The sequence below is a fragment of the Bubalus bubalis genome, chromosome 19 (genome assembly GCF_019923935.1).
Source record: "Bubalus bubalis isolate 160015118507 breed Murrah chromosome 19, NDDB_SH_1, whole genome shotgun sequence".
In the NCBI taxonomy this organism is placed as follows: Eukaryota; Metazoa; Chordata; class Mammalia; order Artiodactyla; family Bovidae; genus Bubalus; species Bubalus bubalis.
This window is the reverse complement of record NC_059175.1, coordinates 64,077,293-64,103,637: the sequence shown is the minus strand read 5'-3', so window position 1 is coordinate 64,103,637 and position 26,345 is coordinate 64,077,293. Positions and strand designations below refer to the sequence as shown.

At 42.2% G+C, this 26,345-nt stretch overlaps 1 protein-coding gene across 2 annotated transcripts in view; it reads right to left on the bottom strand.

Moving 5' to 3' along the window:
* Positions 1–16,254: 16,254 nt before the first annotated feature.
* SEMA5A (semaphorin 5A) overlaps positions 16,255–26,345 on the bottom strand; it is a 565,459-nt gene continuing 555,368 nt past the window's right edge. For both annotated transcript variants that reach the window (XM_025270715.3, XM_044932529.2), the window contains exons 22-23: positions 20,729–20,940; positions 16,255–18,168 (exon numbers count right to left, since the gene is read on the bottom strand). In XM_025270715.3, the coding sequence (XP_025126500.2) occupies positions 18,049–18,168; positions 20,729–20,940 (332 nt within the window). In that variant the 3' untranslated portion in view covers positions 16,255–18,048. The remainder of the gene's footprint in view (positions 18,169–20,728; positions 20,941–26,345) is intronic.

Genomic DNA, 26,345 nt, shown 5'->3' with positions numbered 1-26,345 from the left:
TCCTTCATTGTGCCCATCTTTGCATGAAATGTTCCCTTGGTATCTCTAATTTTCTTGAAGATATCTTAGTCTTTCCCATTCTATTGTTTTCCTCTATTTTCTTTGCACTGATCATTTAGGAAGGCTTTCTTGTCTCTCCTGGCTATTCTTTGGAATTCTGCATTCAGATGGATATATCTTTCCTTCTCTCCTTTGCTTTTCGCTTCTCTTCTTTTCAAAGCTATTTGTAAGGCCTCCCCAGACAGCCATTTTGCTTTTTTTGCATTTCTTTATCTTAGGAATGATTTTGATCACTGCCTCCTGTACAGTGTCATGAACCTCTGTCCATAGTTCTTCAGGCACTCTGTCTATCAGATCTAATCCCTTTAATCTATTTGTCTCTTCCACTGTATAATCATAAAGGATTTGATTTGAACAGTCTAGTGGTTTTCCCTACTTTCTTCAATTTAAGTCTGAACTTGGCAATAAGGAGTTCATGATCTGAGCCACAGTCAGCTCCATTTCTTGTTTTTGCTGACTGTGCAGAGGTTCTCCTTCTTTGGCTGCAAAGAGTATAATCAATCTGATTTTGGTGTTGACCATCTGATGATGTTCATGTGTAGAGTCGTCTCCTGTGCTGTTGGAAGAGGATGTTTGCTATGACTGGTGCATTCTCTTGGCAAAACTCTGTTAGCCTTCGCCCTGCTTCATTTTGTACTCCAAGACCAAACTTGCCTGTTACTCCATGTATCTCTTTTGACTTCCTGCTTTTGCATTCCAGTCCCCTATGATGAAAAGGACATCTTTTTTTGGCATTAGTTCTAGAAGGTCTTGTAGATCATTGTAGAACCATTCAACTTCAGCTTCTTTGGAATAAGTGGTTGGGGCATAGATTTGGATTACCATGATATTGAGTCAAAAAATACTTTATAGTTAAAAAATGTTAACCATCACCCATGCTTTCAGTGAAGTGTAATCTTTTTGTTGGTGGTGTGTGTTAGTTACTCAGTTGTGTCCGACTCTTCACGACCCCATGGACTGTAACCCATGGACTGTAGGTTCCTCCGTCCATGGGATTTTCCAGTCAAGAATATTGGAGTGGGTTGCCATTTCCTTCTCCAGGGGATCTTCCTGACCCAGGGATTGAACTCAGGTCTCCTGCATTACAAGCAGACTCCTTACCATTTGAGCCACCAGGGAAACCTTTGAAATATTGTTGAGAAATGCCAAATGTGACACAAAGGCAGCAAGTGAACAAATGCTATTGGAAATATGACACCAATAGACTTGCTCTATGCAGGGTTGCCGCACACCTTCAGTTTGCAATAAAATGCAGTATCTATGGAATGCAATAAGACGAGGTATATTTAGGTGGATGCTCTTGTTATCTCCATTTACAGATGAGAAACTGAGACACAGACCAGTAATCAGCCCCAAGGTCACAGCCATAAGGGTAGAGCCTTTGTTGGAACCCAGCCCAGCACCAGCTCCCTGTCGTCAAGGAGCCAAAGACACAGCTGTCTTAGTCAACACCTTTTCCCATCTTCCAACCCAGACCTGGTGCCTAGTGACCCAGAGATGGAGTACACGGAGGTATTGGAGCACATGCTTCATCTCCTTACTTGTGTGTGTCTTGTGATGCTTTAAAATCTGAGTGATTTTCTAAAATGTGATCAGGTGGAGAATTCAACCACAGGTCAGATTCCTTCCTTTTAATTTTGTAATGTTTTTAAAAAAGTCTTTATTGAATTTGACACAATATTGCTTCTGTTTTATATTTTCATTTTATAACCACCAGGCATGCGGGATCTCAGCTCCTTGATCAGGGGTCGAACCTGAATCCCCTGCATTGGGAGGCGAAGTCTTAACCACTGGACCACCAGGGAAGGCCCCAGACTCTTTTCTATTTCCATTCTGATTCCCCTTCCCACACATTTCCCCTTGTACTGGGTGGGGTTGGAATGGCTGTAGGCAATTCTGGGAGGTTCTATGCAGAAACTGAGATGGGGATACATTCAGTTGGGCTTCAGGAAGAGCGTGTAAGTGGTGTGTGATCACCTCTCTGTAAAGTGACGTTACTGCAGGCATCTTGCTGTCAATACGGCAGCACTTAACCTGTCTGTCATGTCACCCCTGTGTTGACACGAAGATGTGGCATCAGAAGGGCTGTCCTGCAGTGCACAAGTCTGGGAACGGTGGAGGGGAAAGAAGATTTGGAAACACAAGGCCATCAGCTGCTCTACATAAGTAATCATCCTCGTCTCTTAGCTTATATGAGAATAAACGTTGAAATAAGTGTTCCAGATTTTGACAGAAACTCTAAAATTCCACATATGGCTACATACAACACGGTGTTATTGATAAAGATAAATCAGCCTGGTTTAATAATTATCTTCTATTTTTGCAATAGCATAGTTTTTGTCTGATAATTAACACACACAATCTGTTATTTTTTTTTGAATTATTATATATGTAGTTTCTCCCATAATTTAAAATTTTTTTTTGTTTGTAGAGATTTATTTTCTAAGTCTGAATAAACACTGATTTTCATACTTCACAGTGTGAATCGCGTATTCCTCTCCTCTCAAAGACACCCAAATTAGATAAGCTTCAGGTGCTTTAAAGTGGGATCTATCCTGAGTATGTGCTACACAATGCATGTGCCACAAAGGGTTAGGTTAGAATGACTGGAAGCCCATGGCAAGTGTTTCTCCAAGTTCAGAAGGGAAGCGTGGCAGCTGTCATGTGTACTTGAGCAAGTGTGTGTCCCCTTGTCCGTTCAGGAAATGTGAGCGCCTCCTAGGTTCAGGACGGGGACTTTCCAGCTGCCGTGCTGATCTGTGAGTGTGTGCACGTGAACACACCCACTGGCCAACTGCCCACCTCTCCTCCTGATGGGCATGTCCTGACGCCTTGTTGCTGCCCCCACCAGGCTTCTCTCAGGGACCATGAGGCCTGGCTACCAGGGGGCGCCAGCCTCAGAAGGGGCACAACTGTAACTCTTGTAACAGGTATCTACTATCAGGAAACAGGGCTTCCCTGGTGGCTCAGATGGTGAAGGATCTGCCTGCGATGCAGATCTGGGTTCAATCCCCAGGTTGGGAAGATCCCCTGGAGAAGGAAATGGCAACCCACTCCAGTATTCTTGCCTGGAGAATCCCATGGACAGAGGAGCTTGATGGGCCACAGTTCATGGGGTCACAGAGTTGGACATGACTGAGCAACTAACACTTTCACATCAAGAAACAGGAAGTACAGCAGGGCTGAGGTGGCAGAGGGGCAGACCCTGACGAAAAAGAGACCCATAGACAGGGCTCTGCACAGCACTCAAGTGTGGGAGTGGCTGGCTTCAGGAAAGATGATCCATGAACCTGTAACTGAACCCAGGTCAGCTGCTCACTGCTCACTGGCCAACCATTTGAGAGGCCGGTGTCATAGAAAGGAAAAGTGCTTTCATTAAGATAGCCAGTCCAGGTTCGATGCATGAGACAGGGTGCCCAGGGCTGGTGCACTGGGATGACCCTGAGGGATGGGGTGGGGGGGGGAGGCGGGAGGGGGGTTCAGGATGGGGAACACGTGTACACCCATGGCTGATTCATGTCCATGTATGGCAAAACCAATACAATATTGTAAAGTAATTAGCCTCCAATTAAAAAAAGAACAACAACAAAAAGAAATTTACAGGTAGCAAGTAGCTGTGATACAATAAATAAGAAATAAAAAAAAAAAAGAAAAGCAGGCAATCTGGGGGGAAGGTGGACTCGTATCCAGAGACCAGCTTGGCCATGACAGTTTTCAAAGGAAAAAAAAAATGGGAGAAGAGGGGTGGATCTCAGTGAGGCACTGGGGAAAGAGGGTGGGTTCTGTCTCCATTGTGTGCAGACCGACGGACTCTCTCTTCAGATATTGTCCTGTCCGTGTGATCTGTCTGCAGGATTGCTTAGAGGGGCTACGGGGGCAGAGAGCTAGTCTTCTTTTTAATGTAGGAAAAGAATCAACAGGTTAGATGAGGCATGGCGTGCATGCAGGACAGCGTAAATCAGGAGTTAGTTTCAATTGCTTAGTGATCTCATTCCCGTAATTAGATTCTTTTAAGATTAGAGGGGAGCAAAAAAGGGCAAACAGGAAAGGGAAGAAAGAGCTGCTTTCAGAACCACCACTGGGATGAAGAATTGACCTTCTGGCAAAGGTCATGGAAAGTACCTGACAAATATCACGGAGCTCACATACATGAAGACTGGAAAACCTTCGTCCAGCAAACTTTTCTCTGTATTCTAAGATGAGACTCATTTTCCAAACATTAATAGTGGTTTTTCAAACTGAAGATGAACTTTTGCAGTTTCGGAGGTTTGTACGAGGGATCATTTCACCAAGAGTTACCTTTTGAGTTTGTTTCCTCTGTTATTTTTTAGTAGCTGGTCTTAGGAGCTCCGCACTACCCTGCACCATCAGATGTTTATCAAACATGTTCTTGTTGCTTTCAGTTCTGGTTCTGACTGTGATCACAGGGGTGAGGTGAGAGCTTCGAATACTCCCAAGAAAAATGTATGCCAAGTCGATTAATGAGAGAAAAGCCATTTCTGACATTCCTGTTTGATTTTATAAGCAAACTCCTGTAAAGAAGTAAACCAAATATAAACAAGTATAATTCCAGAAAATAATATAGTTTCAAGTGTTATTTTAAGGACAATTTCTTCTTATATTAATTTCCTACAATTGTGCAGTCAATACATTCAATCATTCCTGTTATTTTTCATAAGCTGGGCTCAAGGATACACTTTAAATTGAAATTTACATTGTGTATTTCAAATACATCCAGAGAGGGATTTTAAATCATATGTTAATTTTATTTTTTTTTAAGAATAAATGAAGTAGATTCAAAAAAGAGGAAGTGGATACATGAGCATTAGATGAGAATGTTTAAACATTAGAATGAGTGTGTGGTGTGTGTGTGTGTGTTCATTTGTGTTTGACTCTGCAACCCCATGGACTGTAGTCCACCAGGCTCTTCTGTCCATGGGATTTCCTAGGCAAGAATATTGGAGTGGTTTGCCATTTCCTTCTCCAGGGCATCTTCCTGACACAGCGATCAAGCCTGCATTTCTTGTGTCTCTTGCATTGGCAGGCAGGTTCTTTATTATAAGCTGAACCAGCAGAGAAGCCCCCTATTATAATACATCACTGTAAATACAAAGATTCTGAAAAAAAAATCACAAGGAAGAAAACTAGTGCCACATTTATTCCACTCCCTTTCTAACAGTCAAATGTAGGTTCTTTGGTGGTGTTTTAAGATATAATACAGATACTCAGGATGTATCCAAACTCAAATGGTCTGGGATGGGGTCTGGGTGATGTTTAAAAAACAGCTCCCCAGATAATATCAATATGCAGTTGATAATCTCTTGGATTGTCAACCTGCTAAATCATGAAAAAACAAATCTCCCCAAGAAGCTGCAGGAAATTCTTCTGCGCTTTTAGCATTAAAAGACCCCCAACCTTCCAATAGAAGAGAAGTCTATAAACTGTGCAAGTCAGTCTGAAACATCTGGGTAAAGACAGATTTATATTTCATTAGTTGGAGTTAAAGTTAGTTAATCATTACAGCATGCTTCATTAGTTTATATTTTTGTATATTTTGTTATTTTTTGCTTCCATATTAAATGAGCTTTCTGGTCAATTGAAAATTATATATGGGGAATTATACACATATATGGAGAAAGAGGTGGCAACCCACTCCAATCTTCTTGCCTAGAGAATCCTGTGGATGGAGGAGCCGGTGAGCTGCTGTCCATAGGGTAGCACAGAGTCAGACACGACTGAAGTGACTTAGCATGCGTGCATGCATTGGAGAAGGAAATGGCAACCCATTCCAGTGTTCTTGCCTGGATAATCCCAGGGATGGAGGAGCCCAGTGGCTGCTGTCTATGAGGTCACACAGAGTCGGACACGACTGAAGAGACTTAGCAGCAGCAGCAGCATACACATATATGTTTAGATATATATATATGAGTGTGCATCAGTTCAATTCAGTCAATCACTCATGCCCATCTTTTTGTGACCCCATGGACCACAGCACACCAGGCTTCCCTATCCATCACCAACTCCTGGAACTTGTTCAAACTCACATCCATCGAGTTGGTGATACTATCTAACCATCTCATCCTCTGTTGTCCCCTTCTCCTCCTGCCTTCAACTTTTCCCAGCATCAGGGTCTTTTCCAGTGAGTCAGTTCTTCGCATCAGGTGGCCAAAGTATTGGAGTTTCAGCTTCAACATCAGTCCTTCCAATGAATATTCAGGACTGATTTCCTTTAGGATTGACTGGTTGGATCCCTTTTCAGTCCAAGGGATTCTCAAGAGTCTTCTCCAGCAGCACAGTTCAAAAGCATTCTTTAGTTCTCAGCTTTCTTTATAGTCCAACTCTCACATCCATACACGACTACTGGAAAAACCATAGCCTTGACAAGATGGATCTTTGTTGGTAAAGTAATGTCTATGCTTTTTGATATGCTGTCTAGGTTGGTCATAACTTTCCTTCCAAGGAACAAGTGTCTTTTAATTTCATGGCTACAGTCACCATCTGCAGTGATTTTGAAGCCCCAAAGAAATAAAGTCTCTCACTGCTTCCATTGTTCCCCATCTATTTGCCATGAAGTGATGGGACCGGATGCCATGATCTTAGTTTTCTGAATGTTGAATGAGTTTTCTGATCTTAGTTTTCTTTTATTTTTTTAAATTTTATCCAAAATTTATTAGTCAGCTTTTTTTAACAATTGGTAAATGATTATGTATTTTTTACATAGCAAAAATATGGTTGACTTGTCCACAAAATATGGTATGAAAATGGATACTTTTAAGTTAAAGCATTGTGCAGTAGGATTTACTGAAGAACTGAAATTAGTATTCTACTAGGAAATTCGGCTGCAGACTTATTTTCAGAACATGGACAGAGATAACTGGGAAAACTTATGATTTGGGAAAATCCTTTATTAACAGTGTATTATGAGTGTTGTCTTCAGTTAGCCATGCCTTTCTATATTCTTGCTTTTTGTTTTAATTGCTTTACTTTAGCAGCAGCAGTAGCTTGATCAGTGGAATTTTGTTTTCAGAGTGAACCAACAAGTCCAGTAAGCTGATAAAGCAGATAGCAACTAATGAAGCTAACTATGGACCCCATAAATGGATGATTTTATGTAACTATTACACATAGACCCAACAGACTTATGATTTGTTTTTTCTTTTTATTTTGGCCCAGAAAAGTTTATTGTGCTGGGGTTTTTTAAAAAATTGAACTGTAGTTTATTTACAATACTGTGTTAATTTTAGGTGTAGAGCAAAGTGATTCAGATATATATAAATACACATATTTATATACATACACACTCTTATTCAGATTACTTTCCATTATAGGTTATTATAAGATATTAAATATAAGTCCATGTGCTATACACTAAATTCTTGTTATTTATCTGTTTTATATGTAGTGGTGTGTATTTTTTTTTAATTGGAGGCTAATTACTTTAAAATATTGTAGTGGTTTTTGCCATACATTGACATGAATCAGCCATGGGTGTACATGTGTCCCCCATCCTGAAGCCCTGTCCCACCTCCCTCCCCATCCCATCCCTCAGGGTAATCCTAGTGCACCAGCCCTGAGCACCCTGTCTCATGCATCGAATCTGGACTAGTGATCTATTTCACATATGGTAATATACACGTTTTGATGCTATTCTCTCAAATCATCCTACCCTCGCCTTCTTCCACAGAGTCCAAAAGTCTGTTCTTTACATCTGTGTCTCTTTTCTGTCTCGTATATAGTGTCATCATTACCATCTTTCTAAATTCCAAATATATATGTGTTAATATACTGTATTGGTGTTTTTCTTTCTGACTTACTTTGCTCTGTATAATAGGCTCCAGTTTCATCCACCTCATTAGAACTGATTCAAATGCATTCTTTTTAATCGCTGAGTAATATTCCATTGTGTATATGTACCACAGCTTTCTTATCCATTCGTCTGCCGATGGACATCTAGGTTGTTTCCATGTCCTGGCTATTGTAAACAGTGCTGCAATGAACATCGGAGTACATGTGTTTCTTTCAATTCTGGTTTCCTCAGTGTGTATGCCCAGCAGTGGGATTGCTGGGTTGTATGGCAGTGCTATTTCCACTTTTTAAAGTAATCTCCACACTGTTCTCTATAGTGGGTATACTAGTTTGCATTTCCACCAAAAGTGTTAAGAGGGTTCCTTTTTTTCCACACCCTTTCCAGCTTTTATTGTTTGTAGACTTTTTGATAGCAGCCATTCTGACCTGTGTATGTTGGTACCTTATTGTGGTTTTGATTTGCACTTCTCTGATGATGAGTGATGTTGAACATCTTTTCATGTGTTTGTTAGCCATATGTATGTCTTCTTTGGAGAAATATCTGTTTAGTTCTTTGGCCCATTTTTTGATTGGATCGTTTATTTTTCTGGAATTGAGCTGCAAGAGTTTCTTGTATATTTTTGAGATTAATTCTTTATCAGTTGCCTCATTTGCTATTATTTTCTCCCATTCTGAAGGCTGTCTTTTCACCTTGCTTATAGTTTCCTTCGTTGTGCAAAAGCTTTTAAGTTTAATTAGGTCCCATTTGTTTATTTTTGCTTTTATTTCCATTACTCTGGGAGGTGGGTCATAGAGGATCCTGCTATGATTTATGTCAGAGAGTGTTTTGACTATGTTTTCCTCTAGGAGTTTTTATAGTTTCTGGTCTTACATTTAGATCTTTGATTCATTTTGAGTTTATTTTTGTGTATGGTGTTAGAAAGTGTTCTAGTTTCATTCTTTTACAAGTGGTTGGCCAGTTTTCGCAACACCACTTGTTATGCTATGCTATGCTAAGTCACTTCAGTCGTGTCCAACTCTGGGTGACCCCATAGACTGCAGCCCACCAGGCTTCCCCGTCCCTGGGATTCTCCAGGCAAGAACACTGGAGTGGGTTGCCATTTCTTTCTCCAATGCATGAAAGTGAAAAGAGAAAGTGAAGTCGCTCAGTCGTGTCCGACTCTTAGTGACCCCATGGACAGCAGCCTACCAGGCTCCTCCGTCCATCGGATTTTCCAGGCAAGAGTACTGGACTGGGGTGCCATTGCCTTCTCCAACCACTTGTTATAGAGATTGTCTTTTCTCCATTGTATATTCTTGCCTCATTTGTCAAAGATAAGGTGACCATAGGTGATCTTAGTTTTCTTTGAATGAATTTCTGATCTCAGTTTTCTGAATGTTGAATGAATGAGTGTCCATACTATATATATATATATATATATATATATATATATATATATAGCTCAGTGAGGACAAAATCTGCCTGTGATCCAAGAGACTTGGATTCCATCCTGGGTCAGGAAGATCCCTTGGAGAATGGCATGGTAACCCACTCCAGTAAGTTTGGTGGGGAAATCCCATGGACAGAGGAGCCTAGAAGGCTATAGTCCATGGGGTTGCAAAGAGTCTGACATGACTTAGTAACTAAACCAACTGACAACATATATATGTGTGTATATATATATATATATATATATATATATATATATAGAGAGAGAGAGAGAGAGAGAGAGAGAGCCGTTCAGTGGCCAAGTCATGTCTGACTCTTTGTGACCCCATGGACTGCATCACACCAGGCTTCCCCATCCCTCACAACCTTCCAGAGTTTGCCCAATTTCATGTTCCTTGAATCAGTGATCCTATCCAACCATCTCATCCTATGGAGAGAGAGAGCGATTTAGTGGGATCATGAATACTGAAATATGACTTCCAGGCATCTTCTAGCTATGTTCGGGCTTACTAATTGTTAGTGTTCACTCTAGAAAAACCTCTCTTATGCAAGAAAGAATGGAATTTGATGTGCTGTAGAGAAGATGAACTTCATAGAAAAATAAATTGATCATTGCCAATACAGGATATCAACTCCTTGTAAATTAAAAACCTGATTGATTTTCCTCGGGATGCATTTCTTGTTGCCCACTGAGATATCTGTAAAAGTTGTTTACCACATCACAGAATCATCAGGAGACTAGTCAGTCCTGTCTTGGCCTCCACACAAGAGGCCATGGCAACACACTCAGGAGCGTGTTGTGGCGTTTGCCCCGGAAGTTGTCTGCAGTCTCCCTCCAGTGAAACGCTTTCCTTTAAGTGATCACACCTCAGCACATCTGGAGACAAAGGGGCCACTGAGGCTCCACAGAGAAAAATGCCACTAAATTGTTTCCTAAACAGTAGGGTTTACTTCAAGGCTAACTGACAATGGAATGAGACAAACTGTTTACCTAAAAACCTAAGTACAAAAAATATAATATAACTTTCACTGTACATATCAGGATTCTCTTATTTTTTCCCACAAATGTTGGCAGATAGAGATGAGGAGGGGGCTGCTGTGGAAGGAAAACTGGGGGACTGTTGGCAGGACCTGGGATCATCCTTCATGAATTGTTTATAAAAGATGCAAAGGTTTGGGTTCTAGAACTTGGCAATCAACCAAGAGCAGTGAGTGAGCAGGACACTTGCACTTCTGGGGTGCCAACTCGTTTTACCTTGTAGACATGCTTGTTTTCCTCGGTGTTGAGGCTGGGAGCTGGCAGGAGTTGGTGTCTGCTGACTGGCTGCATGACCCCTGTCCTCTTCGCCCCTGAACATCCATCACTAATCCAGGGCAGCGGGCAATGGGCTCCCTACCTGCGCTGCACAGCCGGTATTTTAAACTGATTTTGAAAACAGCATTATCTATCTGGTGTCTTGGACAATTTTCTTAGATTTAGACCTGAACAGCTCTCCAGCAAGCAGTTAGGAACAGTGAATTGGGTGCGTGTGTTAAGTTGCTTCAGTCTTGTCCAACTCTTTGCAACTCAATGGACAGTAGCCCACCAGGTTCCTCCGTCCATGGGATTCTCCAGGTGAAAATACTGGGGTGGGTTGCCATTTCCTTTTCCTAAAATTGTGTGTGTGCTGAGTCACTTCAGTCATGCTGGACTCTTCAAAACCAGTGAACTGATGAACAGAAAAGATGAAAGTGAAGATTACTGGAAATCTGGATTGCACAATTCTAGCAACCAGGTTTCCAATGAAACCTTGAGAGTATAATGTAAGGAATGAAAAAGAGTGCAGTATATACACCCAATGGTCATGAGGGGAATGTCCAGAAATCCACAAGTATTCCAACAAGACAACTGAAGTTCCATTTTTCTCACTCCAGTGAAGGGCAGACAATGCTATCTCATTCTAAAAAGGGTCCATTATGATAAATATATATTGTCTCTTACACATGAATTTCAAGATCAGTAACTTTCTGTAAGTTTACCAAAGGCTCAAGATGACTTCCAAGAAATTTCAATTAAAAAAAAAGAGAAACAATCCCAAATAAGTTTATTTTGTATCACAAAAACAGCAACAGCAAATTAACAAGGAATGAGGGATTTAACATTTCATAACATATTCAAAAGTTGTGAATGCCATAACACACAATTTTAATTACATACTTTTGAAGAATCTTACATTGGACCAATTTTGTGCACTTTCTTTGCAAACAGTGTAGAATTTTGGTGGTGTATGTAGGGGCTTGTGTTGAAGGTTCCTACTGTGCTTTCTTTCAAAGTGCAGAAATTCAAGTTTGATTTTGGCCAACAGTTACAGTATGGGTTGAGGGGAGAGAATGAATCAAATTTAACAGAGGAAACACTGTAGGTTTTCTTGATTCAAATTAAGGAAGAAAACTTTGTGAACTTATGAAGCAGTTTTGACACTGACTTCAAACAAACAGTAGGCAATATTCTATGTGGTTGTCACTCCACTCACCAGATCTGCCAAGCATCACCAGCCTCCATCTGATTTTCCTGTACCTATAGAGACTTGCCTGAAGAGGGACAGTAACAAGCTCCTTTAACTTCTACAGGCATCCCATTGACATTCCTTCTACAGAACAAACTCTCAAGTATTTTTGGAAGATGTAAAATTAAAGTGATGACAGTTTCTGGAAGGCTGGGCTCACCTAAATTCTGAACACACCGTGCCACCCCACTCTGGCACCACAGCCCCAGTGGGGGCAGAATTCACACCTGACGATGCTGTGCTTCTTGTTCTTTTCCTGAGATCAAAGAGGCATATGAGTGATTTTCTTTGAAGTACAGCCAATCAGTCCTCTGCTTTGAACAAATATCCAGATAAAAAGATAAATCATCATCTGAAACAAGGCACTGGCAGGAAATTAAACTACCTGCACTTACTAACAACGCTCTTTCTTAGTGATGATAGTTTGGGTCTTCTGGAATCCAGATTTTGCTTTCCAGCTTGTATTTATCTAATGTGGGGACCATTTTAAACATCTAACATTTGGGCCATTTTTGGCATTAAGTTGCCAAAAAGCTGAGAAAGAACAGGATCATCTTTGAATAGCTGGCCTCAGATTTCTGACTGATATGGAAGAGGTGGAATGACTTTTGTTGCCCATCCAACACGTTTGTTTAAGAAATGCCATACAGTGATTTTCCATTTCAATTTTTCTCCTTTCAGGTGTTACGATATCTTTGACTAGCTACTGTTGTCATGTCAGCAATGTGAAACAAGTTTGGTAGAATGAGAAATGGTATTGGGTAGTGGGTAATAAGGGGCTTCCCAGGTGGTGCAGCGGTAAAGAATCTGCCCGGTAATGCAGGAGACGAGACACAAGAGATATAGGTTTGATCCCTGTGTCCCGAAGATCCACAGGAGAAGGAAATGGCAACCCACTCCAATATTCTTGCCTAGGAAATTCCAAGGACAGAGGAGCCTGGCGGGCTATATAGTCCACAGGGTCATGAAGAGTCAGACACAAATGATCAACCAAGTGCACACACACACACACACACACACACAGTGGGTAAGAAGCTTGAACATTTTGTTTTTCTTCGGCAGGACTAATACAATCTTTTAAAAATACTACATGAGACAGCTTTCATTGGGAATAGTACATTCATGTTAGGCTCTGATTTTGGTTTTGATAATGCTGTTAGACATTTTGCAATGTGAACACATATTTTCAAAAGAGAAAAGGTCTCCATTCCTAATGCTTCTGAAACATGTACTAAATTTTTGATGATGCAATATATGACCATTACAAAACTCCCACTTTGATCCATCTGCTCCAAAAATATCTATAATGCATCTTTAACATAAATCCATAAAAAAGAGAATGGAATAGTCATTTTGATAAAAATCTCTGCCAATAGTCCAACTTTATATCTTGCTCATTACTTTTCAATTTCAAAAGAAAAAAACAAGCAAAGATGAAAGCAATATATTATTTTGTGTTTTATCAGGTTATCAAAATAGATAGAATGCATTGGTTCTGTATTTGTAGAGTTACAAGATATATTTAAATCAATTATTATTAATGACAATAGGAGAGAATAACAAATAAATTCCACTATGGCCACTGGTCTCTGTATATTTTATCTTGGCAACTTGCTGTGAAATATTTGGCATTCCCTTTTGTACATTTCTCAGGCCAAAATGAATGTTACTCTGTGTTGTCCCACTTCACACCCATTGATCAGAGAAGCTTTCTAGCATCTGACAATAGTTAAAAAGATAGGTAATCAGAGGTATTCAATTTTGGTAAAGCCTGGTCAACACAAATCACCATGTCAACATAAATTACCATGAAATAAGAGACAGACGAAATGAATATGCTGGGCATAGCCAATGAGATCTGTGAACTCCATTTTGTATCAGCTTAAAAATAAGAGCAGGAAAACAGTTTGAATATGAATAGATTTAAGTGTGTTTGTTTGTTTCTTTTTAATTCCCTGCCTTCACAGACAATGATTATTGGAGTTGTGGGATTTACGTGCAGTCCTGCCACGTGGAGAACATATGCCTAGAGGCAGACTCTGTGCACGGCATTCACCACTGATACTTGTTGCCTCTGGACAGATGCCCCAGAGTCACCTTTTGAAAACAGAAAGACTGAATTCAGTGTAGTTATCACAAAATGCCACACACAAGAAAATTCCATTGAACTATAAAAGACATCCTAGGGCTAAAGACAGTTGATGACCTTGGGGCAAAGTCAATGCTGAAAGTGGTTTGACAGTGCTGGAGAAATATTCATAAATGTCAAAAAGGAACATCAGGATATTTGTAAATGCAAACACCATCAGGGTTGCACCTCCAAAGTGCATTAAGGGAGTGTTTACACAAAATGACTGACTGACTGCAGACTTTGTACATTTAAAAAAAAAAAAAATCTCCTTTGATTTGCAGTTACACTAACATCCTTTCAGGAAGCCCCCGGGCTAAAATTTGTCCATAACTCTGAAGGCATCTGACTCACTAACTCTCTAAATTCTGAAGGACTCCTGTGCGAACTCTGATCACACAGGCTTTGATGCCCATGAATTCACCCTTTTCAGATAAATGAGGAAACACAGGCACCTTCACCTGCACTCTGGGCAGTTGATCGTGGAAGATGCAGGGATCAGACACAGGACTGTGTGAGATGATCACAGTCTCCACCTGGGATCGTCCACAGCCCTGGGCTGCAAGGGACCAGAGTCCCTTCTTCACAAGGCCACTTTCTCCCAAATTCACTTCCTTTCTCTTTGACATCACTCATGAGTCAAGGGGCCAGACCCCTGGCTCTCGCTGACCCTGCGGGCTGACCATCCCTGGGCACAGAGGCTTCTCTACATAGGAGCCCTCACATCCGCTCACCACTTACCCCTCTCAGTCCCTTTAGGCTCTCTGTCCACCCTCCACACACACAGGGAGCCATCTTTTCCCCCAGGATTACTGCCAATTCTAGTCGGAATCGACAGGCTTAGTGACATGTCCCTGAAAGAGCAGGAAGGTTCAGATCCCCTGGTAAGTTCCAGGGGCACCAGCACAGAAGCAGGCCTAGAGCAAGTCAGGCAATCGGGGAAGAAAAAGCCCGAGTCCGGGGAACCTGGGTCTTCATGCAGCACAGCCTGATTCTGTGTCCCCAGAATCCAGAGTCAAGGTCGTCCAGGGAGACAAACCCCTCAGTGTCATCAGAGCCACCATCTGCAGGGCTACTCTGAGAGGCCACCTGCTATGCTGTGAGCAGGGAGCCTGGGGCAGTGTGGGTTGGTGTTAGGCAGGGACTAGTCCAACTAGAGAAAGCACCCAACACTGGGAATCAGATTCCAAAGAATTTCAGCGTGAGACTGAAGCCCGTTTCCTAATGAGAACCAGCCAAACTTCAACTATATCTAGAAGCAACCCTAGAAATTAAACTGTGGTTAATGTCATTTGATGTTAAACTCAGAGAAATACAATTTAAAACTATTAGTTTTTATTTGTGCTGCCTGTTCCAGAAAAAAAAAAAAAAAAGACAAAAAGAAAGGAAGAATGAAAGAAAGAAAAAGAAAGGAAGGAGGTTGGATAATGAAGAAGTTACACAGAAATTTAAAATGTGACAGGTGTTGGCAGGAATCTCTACCATCCCCCTTACAAAGAGCTGCTGTTGGAAGTCTCCAGCAGAAGTGGGAGGCTTTACCATGAAAGCCACCACGTGGGGGCTTAATGAAGGGTACAGAGGGGAGGCAGACATGTGAGCAGTAGCCCTATGGTAACGGGAAAACAAAAGTTATTCCATGGCTGGTTAAAATTCTTAGATTATAGCTAAAACTATTCCAAAACCAATCCATATTCTGTTAAGTAAGAGGGAGGGATGGAGGGAGGAAGGGATGGGAGGGAAGGGGAGAGAGAGAGGAGAGAGAGAGCAGAACACTTTTATTTTGAATAGAATGCCAGAGAACAAAAACGAATGAATTTCTTTGTGGTGATCATCATAAAGCTTCATGTGATCAACAACATGAAAAGTCTGTTGCGGGGGAGGGTGCTTTCCTTAGTGTGTGAGACTGATTAATGACCAACTTTGAAGTCATTTAGAGAACATTTCCCATCAAGTCCAGTGATGCTTTTTTTTTTTTGAAATGTCAGTATCGTCTGTCCTAGGGGAAAGAGAATGATCTTTTAAGCTTAGAAAACATTGTGGGGGTTGGAATTCATAAAACCGTTGAATGTGCTTCACGATGCGGACATCTGTCCTCCAGGACAGTGATGAGACAGGGTGAAGCAACCAAGGAAAACACAACCCAAGGACAATTAGAAAACCAAGTGTGGACTTCAGACAGAGCAATCTCACACAGCATTCAAGGGAATACGGGAGATACAGCATGAACTCCCCACTGGAAAGACCCAGAACATCATTCACTTGAAATCTATCAGAACTCCCAGAGCCCAACTGCAATTTAGATTTTATTTTAGTAGCGCCATTTCAGAAAATTTGGGTACATGAGAATGTTTTGAACTCAACAACATTCATTACTAAGCATAAAAATTTTGAATTTTTTAGATAGGAAAGGGTGAATACATGTATGCTAAAACATACATGTGTCCCTCGATGCCCATACTGTAGATTTTCACAGATCTGAAGGTTCATTGATCAATAAGAACATGTTTTAATGTCCATCCAGGCCTTTATCATGACACCCAGAGGCATCCAATGGATAGTTTCAATCTTCTTGTTACTTTCAAAAATTATTCAACCAACTGCCATATATTATGTATCTTTCTTTTGTGAGTAATTTATCCTTTTTTTTTTTCCTTCTGGGGACCACACTGAACAGTATCATAACTCTGAAATGCTTATGAATGATTGAAGCTCAGAACCACAGGGATCAATGAAAGCCTTAACTTCCAGATACCCTGATTTCTCAGGGTACTTCTTCTGAAATGTTGTTGCCCCACACAGGGAGAGATGGGAGTAGGTGGGTGGGAAGGCAGCACTGAGATAAAAAAACAAAAGGCACCCAAGCTAAACACAACCTCCTGACCTGACCTGGAGGCAGCAAATGACAGCTTGGAACTTGGGGAGCACTTCAATATGCACAGCAACATGCTGCAGAAAGCCAGCTTTACACATCGTTAATGCTCTTAGTAGGGGCTGGTGTCCATACGTTAGTTCTATCAGGGAGATGGAAAATAGAAAGTTGCTTTTCATTAAGTGTCAGTTCATCCAATGCCTTCTGTAGCACGGAAAATTAAAAAAAAAAAGTTGTTTTCAATTATATTTCAGTTCTTTCAATACTTTCTTCATTGGCATCATGAGTGCTCAAAATTTTTCTTTGCAGAGAGAGGGCAGGTGCACAGTCTATTATACAAATGCTAAACAAGTGGTTATTTTACAGAGTGGTTCTTCAGAATGTTACTACGGCCCAGACAGGCAGGCTCCCTTGACTGCGTGGCAAAGAGCTCCCTGAACTGCCATGAAATCCACAAGGCAGAATAAGGCGAGCTTCCCGGCGAGCTGCAGAACACATTCACCCTTCATCCCGTCTGTCCCTCTGTTCTTTACACTCACTTCCCCTGGGAACAACACAGCAATGGCAGCAAGGCTGAGGGTGGAGACCTCACATCGCGTACCTGCACCTCTGCAGATGCTAGCCAGGCTGAATCCCCGGGCGTCCTCAGGCGAGAAGCGTTCCAAGTCCAAACACACACAGGACCATCCAGAATGAGAAGATGGAGATCACCACAATGGGTGAGTCCTTGCATGGCCACATTCATATTCTCCATTTTATCAATACTATAAAGCATGTGGAGGTGGGGAGGCTCTCATATTAAGTGCCTGCTTTCTTGAATTAAATCACCATTAAGATTTATGCTCAGAGTCAAGAAGATTGTTCATATTTCTAAAGACTGCTTCCAATGTGGGTGGTACAGTTATGAAAAAGCTCAAAAAAAGCAACAAACTTATTTGAAAAGTGGACTGAACATAATAAAAACAAAACTGCACACCATGGCTCATTAAAGACAATCATCAAGAATTGTAGACCAGATTTTCACAGCCATGTTTCGACTTTTGTTGCTTTTGAGAACGTTTCTCTTCGGCAGCAATGGGACACTGGTGGCTTGAAATGCACTTGAGATGTATCCACACTCCATCTCTGAAGGCTTGGAGACATGGGCAGTCATGGAGCACAGGCCTTGAGGAACTGGGGGAATTACGAGAAGCCAAAAATAGAAGAGCTCTTAGTACTCATCATAGTTATTGAGATCTGTAAAGTAGGCGTTAGAATAGGTCTTCCCGGTGAGATGCGGGTTGAAATATTTGTTTCTTTCCTCTAGGATCAAGTTGTTTTTGTTAAATGCCTGTAAAATATAAGATAGAAGATTTAAGAGTACTCAGTAAGCAGTATTTCAGAAAGAGAATGTAACAGGAGACGATTATAGTTGACCCTGGAACAACACGGGTATTAGGGGCACCGACCCTCTTCGAAGCTGAAAATCTGAATATAAGTTATAGTCAACCCTCCATACGTGTGGTTCTTCCATGTCTGAGGTCTGCCTGGACCCACAGTGCTGCATCCTGGATTCAACCAACTTCCTATCGTGGAGTACGGTAGTATTTAATACTGAAAAAGTCTGCAAATAAGTGGTCCCAAGAAGTGCAGTGTTGTTCAAAACCCTGCTGTGTGTGTATTTGAGCTCTCCCCTAAGCCTTCATTGTTTTCAAATGTCTTTTCTCACTTACACACTTCTGCATGTCATTTTCCTCGTTGAGGACTTGCCTCATAACTAGGGTGAGGTCGGTAGATTTTTCAGTCCAGATTATTTTTGAGCTTTCCTCAGAAAGTCTACTTTTGAACTTTAGTCTGAAAATTTCCAAGAGTTAGAACACCTAAATTGAAACCTCCAGGAAACCTAAGACTCTAGTGATTTCAAATTCATGAGCACTTTGAGGATTACCAGTTGTAACTGAGTAGCTGTATAAGCAGCTTTTGGATTGCCATGGTACATTGATAAAAGATTTTGAAGGAACACATTTACATAAATGCACGAGATTCTTAATTTCTCATTTCTACACTTGTGGGAAGGTGACTGTGGTGGTGGGTTCTACTGCAGCCACTTCTGACACAAAAGCTCCTTCTCACTAAGAGAATAGTTACCCACACTTTGGGGCCTCCCTGGTGGTTCAGATGATAAAGAATCTGCCTGCAATGCAGGAGACCCAGGTTCAATCCCTGGGTCAGAAGATCACCTGAATAAGGGAATGGCTTACCACTCCAGTATTCTTGCCTGAAGAATCCCATGGACAGAGGGGCCTGGCTGGCTGCAGTCCATGGGGTTGCAAACAGCCAGACATGACTGAGCAATTTTCACTTCACTTTACATACCCGTACTTTCGTTGAACTATCCCAAGTAGAGGGTAAATTATGAGAGGCTCAAAATAAAAGATGTTAGGTAGGTGGCAGAGCCCAAACATCCAGGATTTATCTGGCCAAGGAGTCATAAGAAAGTTCTAGAAAGACTCATTAGAGCCTGGACAGCGGTACTTTGCCTTCAGAGCAGCAAGATTTCAGATTAAGTGGCTCCTGGATCTTCAGTGAGAAGAGGAGACCAGATAAATGATCTTCAGATGCTTGAAGCAACTGTTCACAGGTGAGCTGACGGGTTGGAATCACACTGAGAAGGGCTCCCTTCTTGGCTACTGGAGGTTTCTCCTTGAAGATTCTTGCTCATGGGAACACATGTTCCTCCTTTGGGGGCTTGGTTCTGAGAAGGTGTGTGGGGTGTGTTATTAATTCTTGGGGCTTCATTTCCTAGCTCTATCATGGATCAGTATAACGTGCTGATGGCTGCTGGATGCAGCTCTGTCTCTATGCATGTGGGGGCACCATGGTGGTGAGAGGAATGAGAGAGGCCCCTGCAGATCCTGGGACATAAGAGCCTCCAACTAGCTGAAGCTGTAACGGCTGAAGAATCTCCATTTTCCACATGGGAAAGAAACTGGAATTTGAATGAAACCATCATAGCAGAAAGACAGGGCATCAACATACTCCCTAAGGACTATTAAGGGGAACCACGAACTTCACAGGAATGTCAAAATTCAGGTAGCTTAATGAAATGATGGCATTTGCAGCAACATGGACGGACCTAGACATGATCATACTAAGTGAAGTATGCCCGACAAAGACAAATATCGTATATCAATTATATGTGGAATCTAAAAAATAATACAAATGAACTTATTTACAAAACAGAAACATAGAAAATAAACTTATGGTTTCCAAATGGGAAAGGTGGGCATGGGATAAATTAGGAGTATGGGATTAATAGATATATATCATCATACACAAACTAAACAGCAAGGATTTACTGTGCAGCACAGGGAAATATATTCAATATCTCGTGAAAGCAAAGTGAAAAGTGAAAGCAAAGTCACTTAGTCGTGTCCGACTCTTTGAGACCCCATGGACTGTAGCCTGTGAGGTTCCTCCGTCCATGGAATTTTCCAGGCAAGAGTACTGGAGTGGGTTGCCATTTCCTTCTCCAGGGGATCTTCCCGACCCAGGGATTGAACCCGGGTCTCCAGCACTGCAGGCAGACGATTTTACCGTCTGAGCCACCATGGAAGCAGCACAGGGGAAACATATTCAATATCTTGTGACAACCTATAATGGGAAAGAATCAGAAACCAAATATACATGTAAAAGAATCACTTTGCTGTACACCTGAAATTAACACAACATTGCTAATCAACTCTCTTTCAATATGTCAAATAAAAATTAACGGAAAAGATAAGAGACGTCATTCACCTTGCCCCTCACCCCGTGACCTGAATTACCACCACTGAGTTTTGCCGACAGCCCCCAGGATAACACCTGCCTCCCTGGCACACCTGGCCACAGCAGTGGCTGCCGATCCCTACCTTGATGGCCTCCACCGAGTCATACTTGTCCAGTTTGTTAATGTGGTTGGTTATGCTGGTGTTGAGAGGGGCGGGCGCGACGGGGTGGATGACGGTGGCGTCGTGGGATTGTTGCTGGTACCGCTGGCAGTAGGTGTAGACGAGCAGCGTGAGAAGGCAGCCTAGGATGGAGCTGCTGAGCCCCACGGCAATCATGTGGAACAAGTTGAACTCTGGGGAGACAAGATCCACAGTGAGGCCACCTGGAAAAGGACATGCTCCTCCCCAGTGCAGTGGGCTCAGAGGAAAACAGAAGGACACAAGCAGAAAGCACCACATTCCTTCCAAAACTCAGGAAATCATCGGACCCTCCTTTGAAGTGTCCCAGGGACGTCCCCGGTGGTTTGCAGTTAGGACTCTGCCTTCTAAGGGGGGCAGTGTGCGTTTGATCCCTGGTCAGGGAGCTAAGATCCTACGTGTCTTGTTGCCCCCCCACAAAAAAACAGAAACAAGATACAAGACAGAAACAGTATCATAACAAATTCAATAAAACCATTTTTTTTATGTGGACCATGAAAAAAAAAATCTTTAATAATATAAAATGTCACTGCTACCAAAACGCTTCTCCGCATTGAGCACCGTGTAGTTCATGTCAATGCTTTTATGGATTATAACTAGTCTTTTGGACTCCCCACATACCCTAGCAGAGACATTTTTTTCTCTTTAAAGGCTTGAACAAGAAAGTCCTTCTGTCTCAAGTGCAGCATGATCTGTGGTCTCTGGGGTTCCTAGGGAGCACGTTTTCCATGCTCCTGAAGGGACTGCGGGCTCCTGCACACAGCCTGTCTGTGTCCCGGGAACAAAGCGAGGATGCATCTCACTGCTTCCCATCCCCACTCACCTGCAAGCCTGACCACTTCCCCTCTCCTTTATCACTTCATATTGTTTAAAACTGTGCTCTGATTGCATCATTCTTAATGCTTCCACTACATTTTTGGAATATTAATATGCACATATTGTATAACATTAGAAAGTGCATAAGGGTAGACAAGAATAAGTCTTTTTAAATTTTTTAATTTCCAAGAGGAGACGACTGTCACCATTTCTGTACTATGTTTTGGAGACACAAGGCGCACGCACATGCTGTGTGTGCCTGTTGTAAATGTCACCCGGGTACCATTTTTTTCACTCACATTGTATTTTGGAGACCTTATAAGTAAAATGCTTTACTCCAAAGAAACAAAGGATTTGTGTCAAAGAAATATGATCTTTTAATGGTCATGAAATGACCCTCTTTTATACAGTGCTTTTTTCCTACTTAATAGCATTTTCAAGTTATTTTGAGTTATAAATACAAAATATTGAAAAAATGAACTGATAGGACCTTATGTCTCTAATATAGGATTGGTTTGAGTGGTATCAAAGTGGCATAGCAAGGCCTGCTTAATGTCTGAGAAAGAACAACAAAATAAAAAATAAGATATTCACTGTGTGTTGGTAAAACACTCAACAATCAAAATTTTAAGCCTTTTAGGAAATAAAGATGACATCTGAGCTGTGCCCGTGAAGCTGAAATTACTGAAATTCAGGTAAAGCAAAATATGACCTCAATGCTTTTCCGCTGTCTTGGCAATGCATAGCTCACCAGTTGCCTGGGGGTTACTGGCCTTATGTCTCCATTGCACAGGGCACATCTGAGGATCTAGCTTTTCTCCCAGATGTCCCCTTCATGCATCACCAGATGCCAAGTGTCACCCTTCCTCTCTCTCATCTGTCCACTCTGCACTCAAATGGGACCACTGAAGATGCCTGCTGGGTACCACTGTGGATGCCAGATGAGAAGACTGGGCCACATGGGGAGGTCCCCAGGGAGAGAAGACCTGTGAGTCTGTTCCCTGTACCCAGCAGGTCCTGGCATATTTGTTCCTTGATCACCTGGGCTCCTTCCCAAGGACTCTGAGGGCTGCCTTTGCCTCACCTGGAATCCAGAGCACAGGTGGAGCATTCTTCACCCATCTCTAAACCCTCTAAGCTTCTCCCTCTATGCTGTGCCCCTTTGCTGCTCCTGGACACCATGTTCTGGGGCTCTGGGGCCCTAGGAGCTGGATTTGCACCCCAAGGTAGATGAAGATGGTGTAGAAGGGCAGCCTCCTCCTCTGTCCTCTGTGAACTATAACCCATGTACTGCCACTCCCACTGAAATTCTAAACTGATGATTCCTAACAGAGGCCTCCAGTGCCTTCAGCATCTGAGGCTGGATAATCCAGGAGGATGATACTAGAACATTCCACAGTACCACCCATTCCCTGACATCTACCTCAATTTTTCACTTCTTGATTATTTGGTCACTGGTTTAACAAAGTGAAAGGAATCAATAAATCTGTGGCGTTTTCTGATTTTGTCTAAAGCCTTTAGGGCTGAATCTGGGACAGTAGAATTAAGTATGTAAGGGCCATTCTACTAGCAACCATTAGAAGCTTCTACTCTAACCCTAAAGCCACCCTCCTCAAGGTAAGCAAGCGTGTACTACACTCTTGTTGTCATTTCTCAATGCTTTACAGCCATTTGGACCCTCCAGGGTCAAGGCCATGTGGGGATAAAAGCACTTCTGCTGCCTATATTTTCCTCTAATAGTTTCAGAGCGTCCAGTCTTACATTTACGTCTTCAATCCATTTTGAGTTCGTTTTTGTGTAGGTGTTATGGAGTGTTCTAACTTCATTCTTTTATGCGTGGCTGTCCAGTTTTCCCAGCACCACTCATTGAAGAGACTGTCTTTTCTCCATTGTATATCCTTGTCTCCTCTGTCACAGATTAGGTCACTGTAGAAGCAGGTGTTTTTCTCTGGGTTTTCTATCCTAATCCATTGATCTATAGTTTTGTTTTTGTGCCAGTACCATACTGTACTGATTACTGTAGCTTTGTAATATAGCCTGAAGTCAGGGCGCCTGATTCCTCCAGCTCTGTTTTTCTTTTTCAAACTTGCTTTGGCTAGTTGGGGTCTTTTGTGTTTTCATATAAATTGTAAAATAATTTGGTTATAATTCTGTGAAAAATTGCCATTAGTAATTTGATAGGGATTTCATTGAATCTGTAGTTTCCTTTAGGTAACAATAGTCATTTTCACAATATTGATTTTTCCAATTTAAGAACATGGTACATCTCTCCATCTGTTCGTGTCGTCTATTTGTCTTTCACTAGTGTCTTACAGTTTTCTGAGTATGGATCTTTTGCCTTCTTATGTACATTTATTCCTAGGTATTTTATTCTTTATATCCAGCAAAACTGACTTTCAAGTATAAGGAGAATAATCTGTTGTCTCGGTGTCACAGCTTGGAGAACACTGTTCACAGGAGCCCTTCCTGTGGGCATATTCAGAGAACAAGACCCAAACAACAGGCAAGACACAGACAAGGGGTTGGAGGTGGACCTTAAATACGCAGCGGCTTGTACGCAAAGGTTAGTGCGGGTGAGAGGGGAGCATGCACAGTGCAGCCGCTCTGGGTCCTGACGGTGCAGACAGAGCACAGCTGCAGATTCTGTGCTTTTCACACATGGAAGTTTGGTGGGGACTCTGTCTGTCTAGCAAGTCCATTGGCATCATTTTTCCAGCAGCATTTGCTCACCACGTGCCTCTGTGTCACATTTTAGCAATTTTTGCAATAGTTCAAACTTCTTTATTACTGTTATAATCTGTTATGGTAATCTGTGATCAGTGATCTTTGATGTTACTATTGCAAAAAATTATGACTTGCCAAAGGCTCAGATGATGGTTAGCTTTTTCTTTTTTTGGCAATACAGTACTTTTAAATTTATAAAAGTACTTCTGCTGTAGTAGTAACATATTATATTATAACAGGGGAAGATGTATGACTCTCTCCATATGCAGATACTTTGTCATTAGTCAAGTGAATCATTCCTGCAGGTGCCTGGGGAAGGCTGGGCCAGCTGACATCCCTAGGATGATTGTATAGTCTCTGAGTCTCATGCAACTAAAAATAGCTCTCAAAGTCAGAACCTTTCAACAGGCCTACATTTTTTTCTGTGTAAGTGAAAAATTGTTCCTATTAAATCTCTTGAATCTGCTTAGTGTGGCACTTCGCTTTGAATATGCTTTTTTGCTATTGTCTTTGTTCAGTAAATTTGGAACAGAGACCAACTACCCAGTGGGCTCAACTGGCCAATTATCTGTGTAAAGTTTGACTGATTTTTCAATAAGCTGAAAAAAGTTATCTGTGAAGTCCCCTCAACATCCTCAAAACTCCTTGCAAGGTAACCCTTTTTACTTATCACCCCTACAATTAGCCCCATCTGACCTCTTACCCCCAGGGCTTCCCTGGGGGCTCAGACTGTAAAGAATTGGCCTGTAATGCAAGAGACTCGGATTCGATCCCTGGGTCAGGAAGATCCCTTGGAGAAGGGAATGGTAACCTCCCCCAGTATTCTTGCCTGGGAAATCCCATGGACAGAGGAGCCTGGAGGGCTATCGTCCACAGAGTCACAAAGAGTCAGACACGACTGACCGCCTGAGCACGCCTGCACACATGACCACTTACCCACCTGCTCTGCCGTGCCAGTGTCAGCGGCCTAAGACCAAAACAATGAGTTTTGAAGACTGTGATTAAAGTTTCTATGACTGAACGAATAGCACCTTGAGGTTTGATTTGGTGCAGCATATGGCAGAACTGGCTCAAACACACAAATGCTGAGTCTTAGGATGGAAGTGGGCCTTCTGTCCCTCCTAGCTCAGTTGGTAAAGAATCTGCTTGCAATGCAGGAGACCCAGGTTCGATTCCTGGGTTGGGAAGATCCCCTGGAGAAGGAAATGGCAAGCCACTCCCCTATTCTTGCCTGGAGAATCGCATGGACAGAGGAGCCTGGCAAGCTACAGTCCATGGGGTTACAAGAGTCGGACACGACTGAGCAACTAAAGAGAGAAAGAGAGAGAAAAGGGCCTTCTGTGTCATGTTCTCCTGGATATTCAAGGTCTTGGCAGGACTCCCATATCTTACCCTGCGAAGGCCAGCTGAGGCAAGTGGCTTGTGAATTTGTGTTACACCTGCAGGGTCAGTCATGCTGCAGAAGCATCAGCTGGCTGCACCCAGGTTCTGCCTTGAAATCCCTTAGGATGGGGACACTCTCTATAAACTCTGCCGCTCTGGGGACCCTGGGTGTTGTCTAAGAGTGTTGCCTGGACAGAGATGCTATGGCTGCAGACCCCAGACACCTTCCACTGGGACACTCAGCACCAGGACTCTTTTCTTGTGGTGATTGTTGTTTAGTTGCTAAGTCATGTCTGACTCGTGACTGCACAGACTATAACCCATCAGGCTCCTCTGCCCAAGAAATTTCTCAGGCAAGATTATTGCAGTGGGTTGCCAATTCCTTCTCTAGGGGATCTTCCTGACCCAGGGATTGAACTGACATCTCCTGCTTTGGCAGGCAGATTCTTTATCACTGAGCAATATTGGAACCCCAAGGTGCTCTGGGCTTAACACTCACACTGGGATCCCACCGTCTGGATCTAGACCCAGCTCCACTTCGACTTCTTGTGAACCTCTTCTCTCTGACCGTCTCTCTGTTTATAAAATGCAGATAAAAGCTCTGGCTGCTATGCCTTCTCTACAATTCCCAAAACCA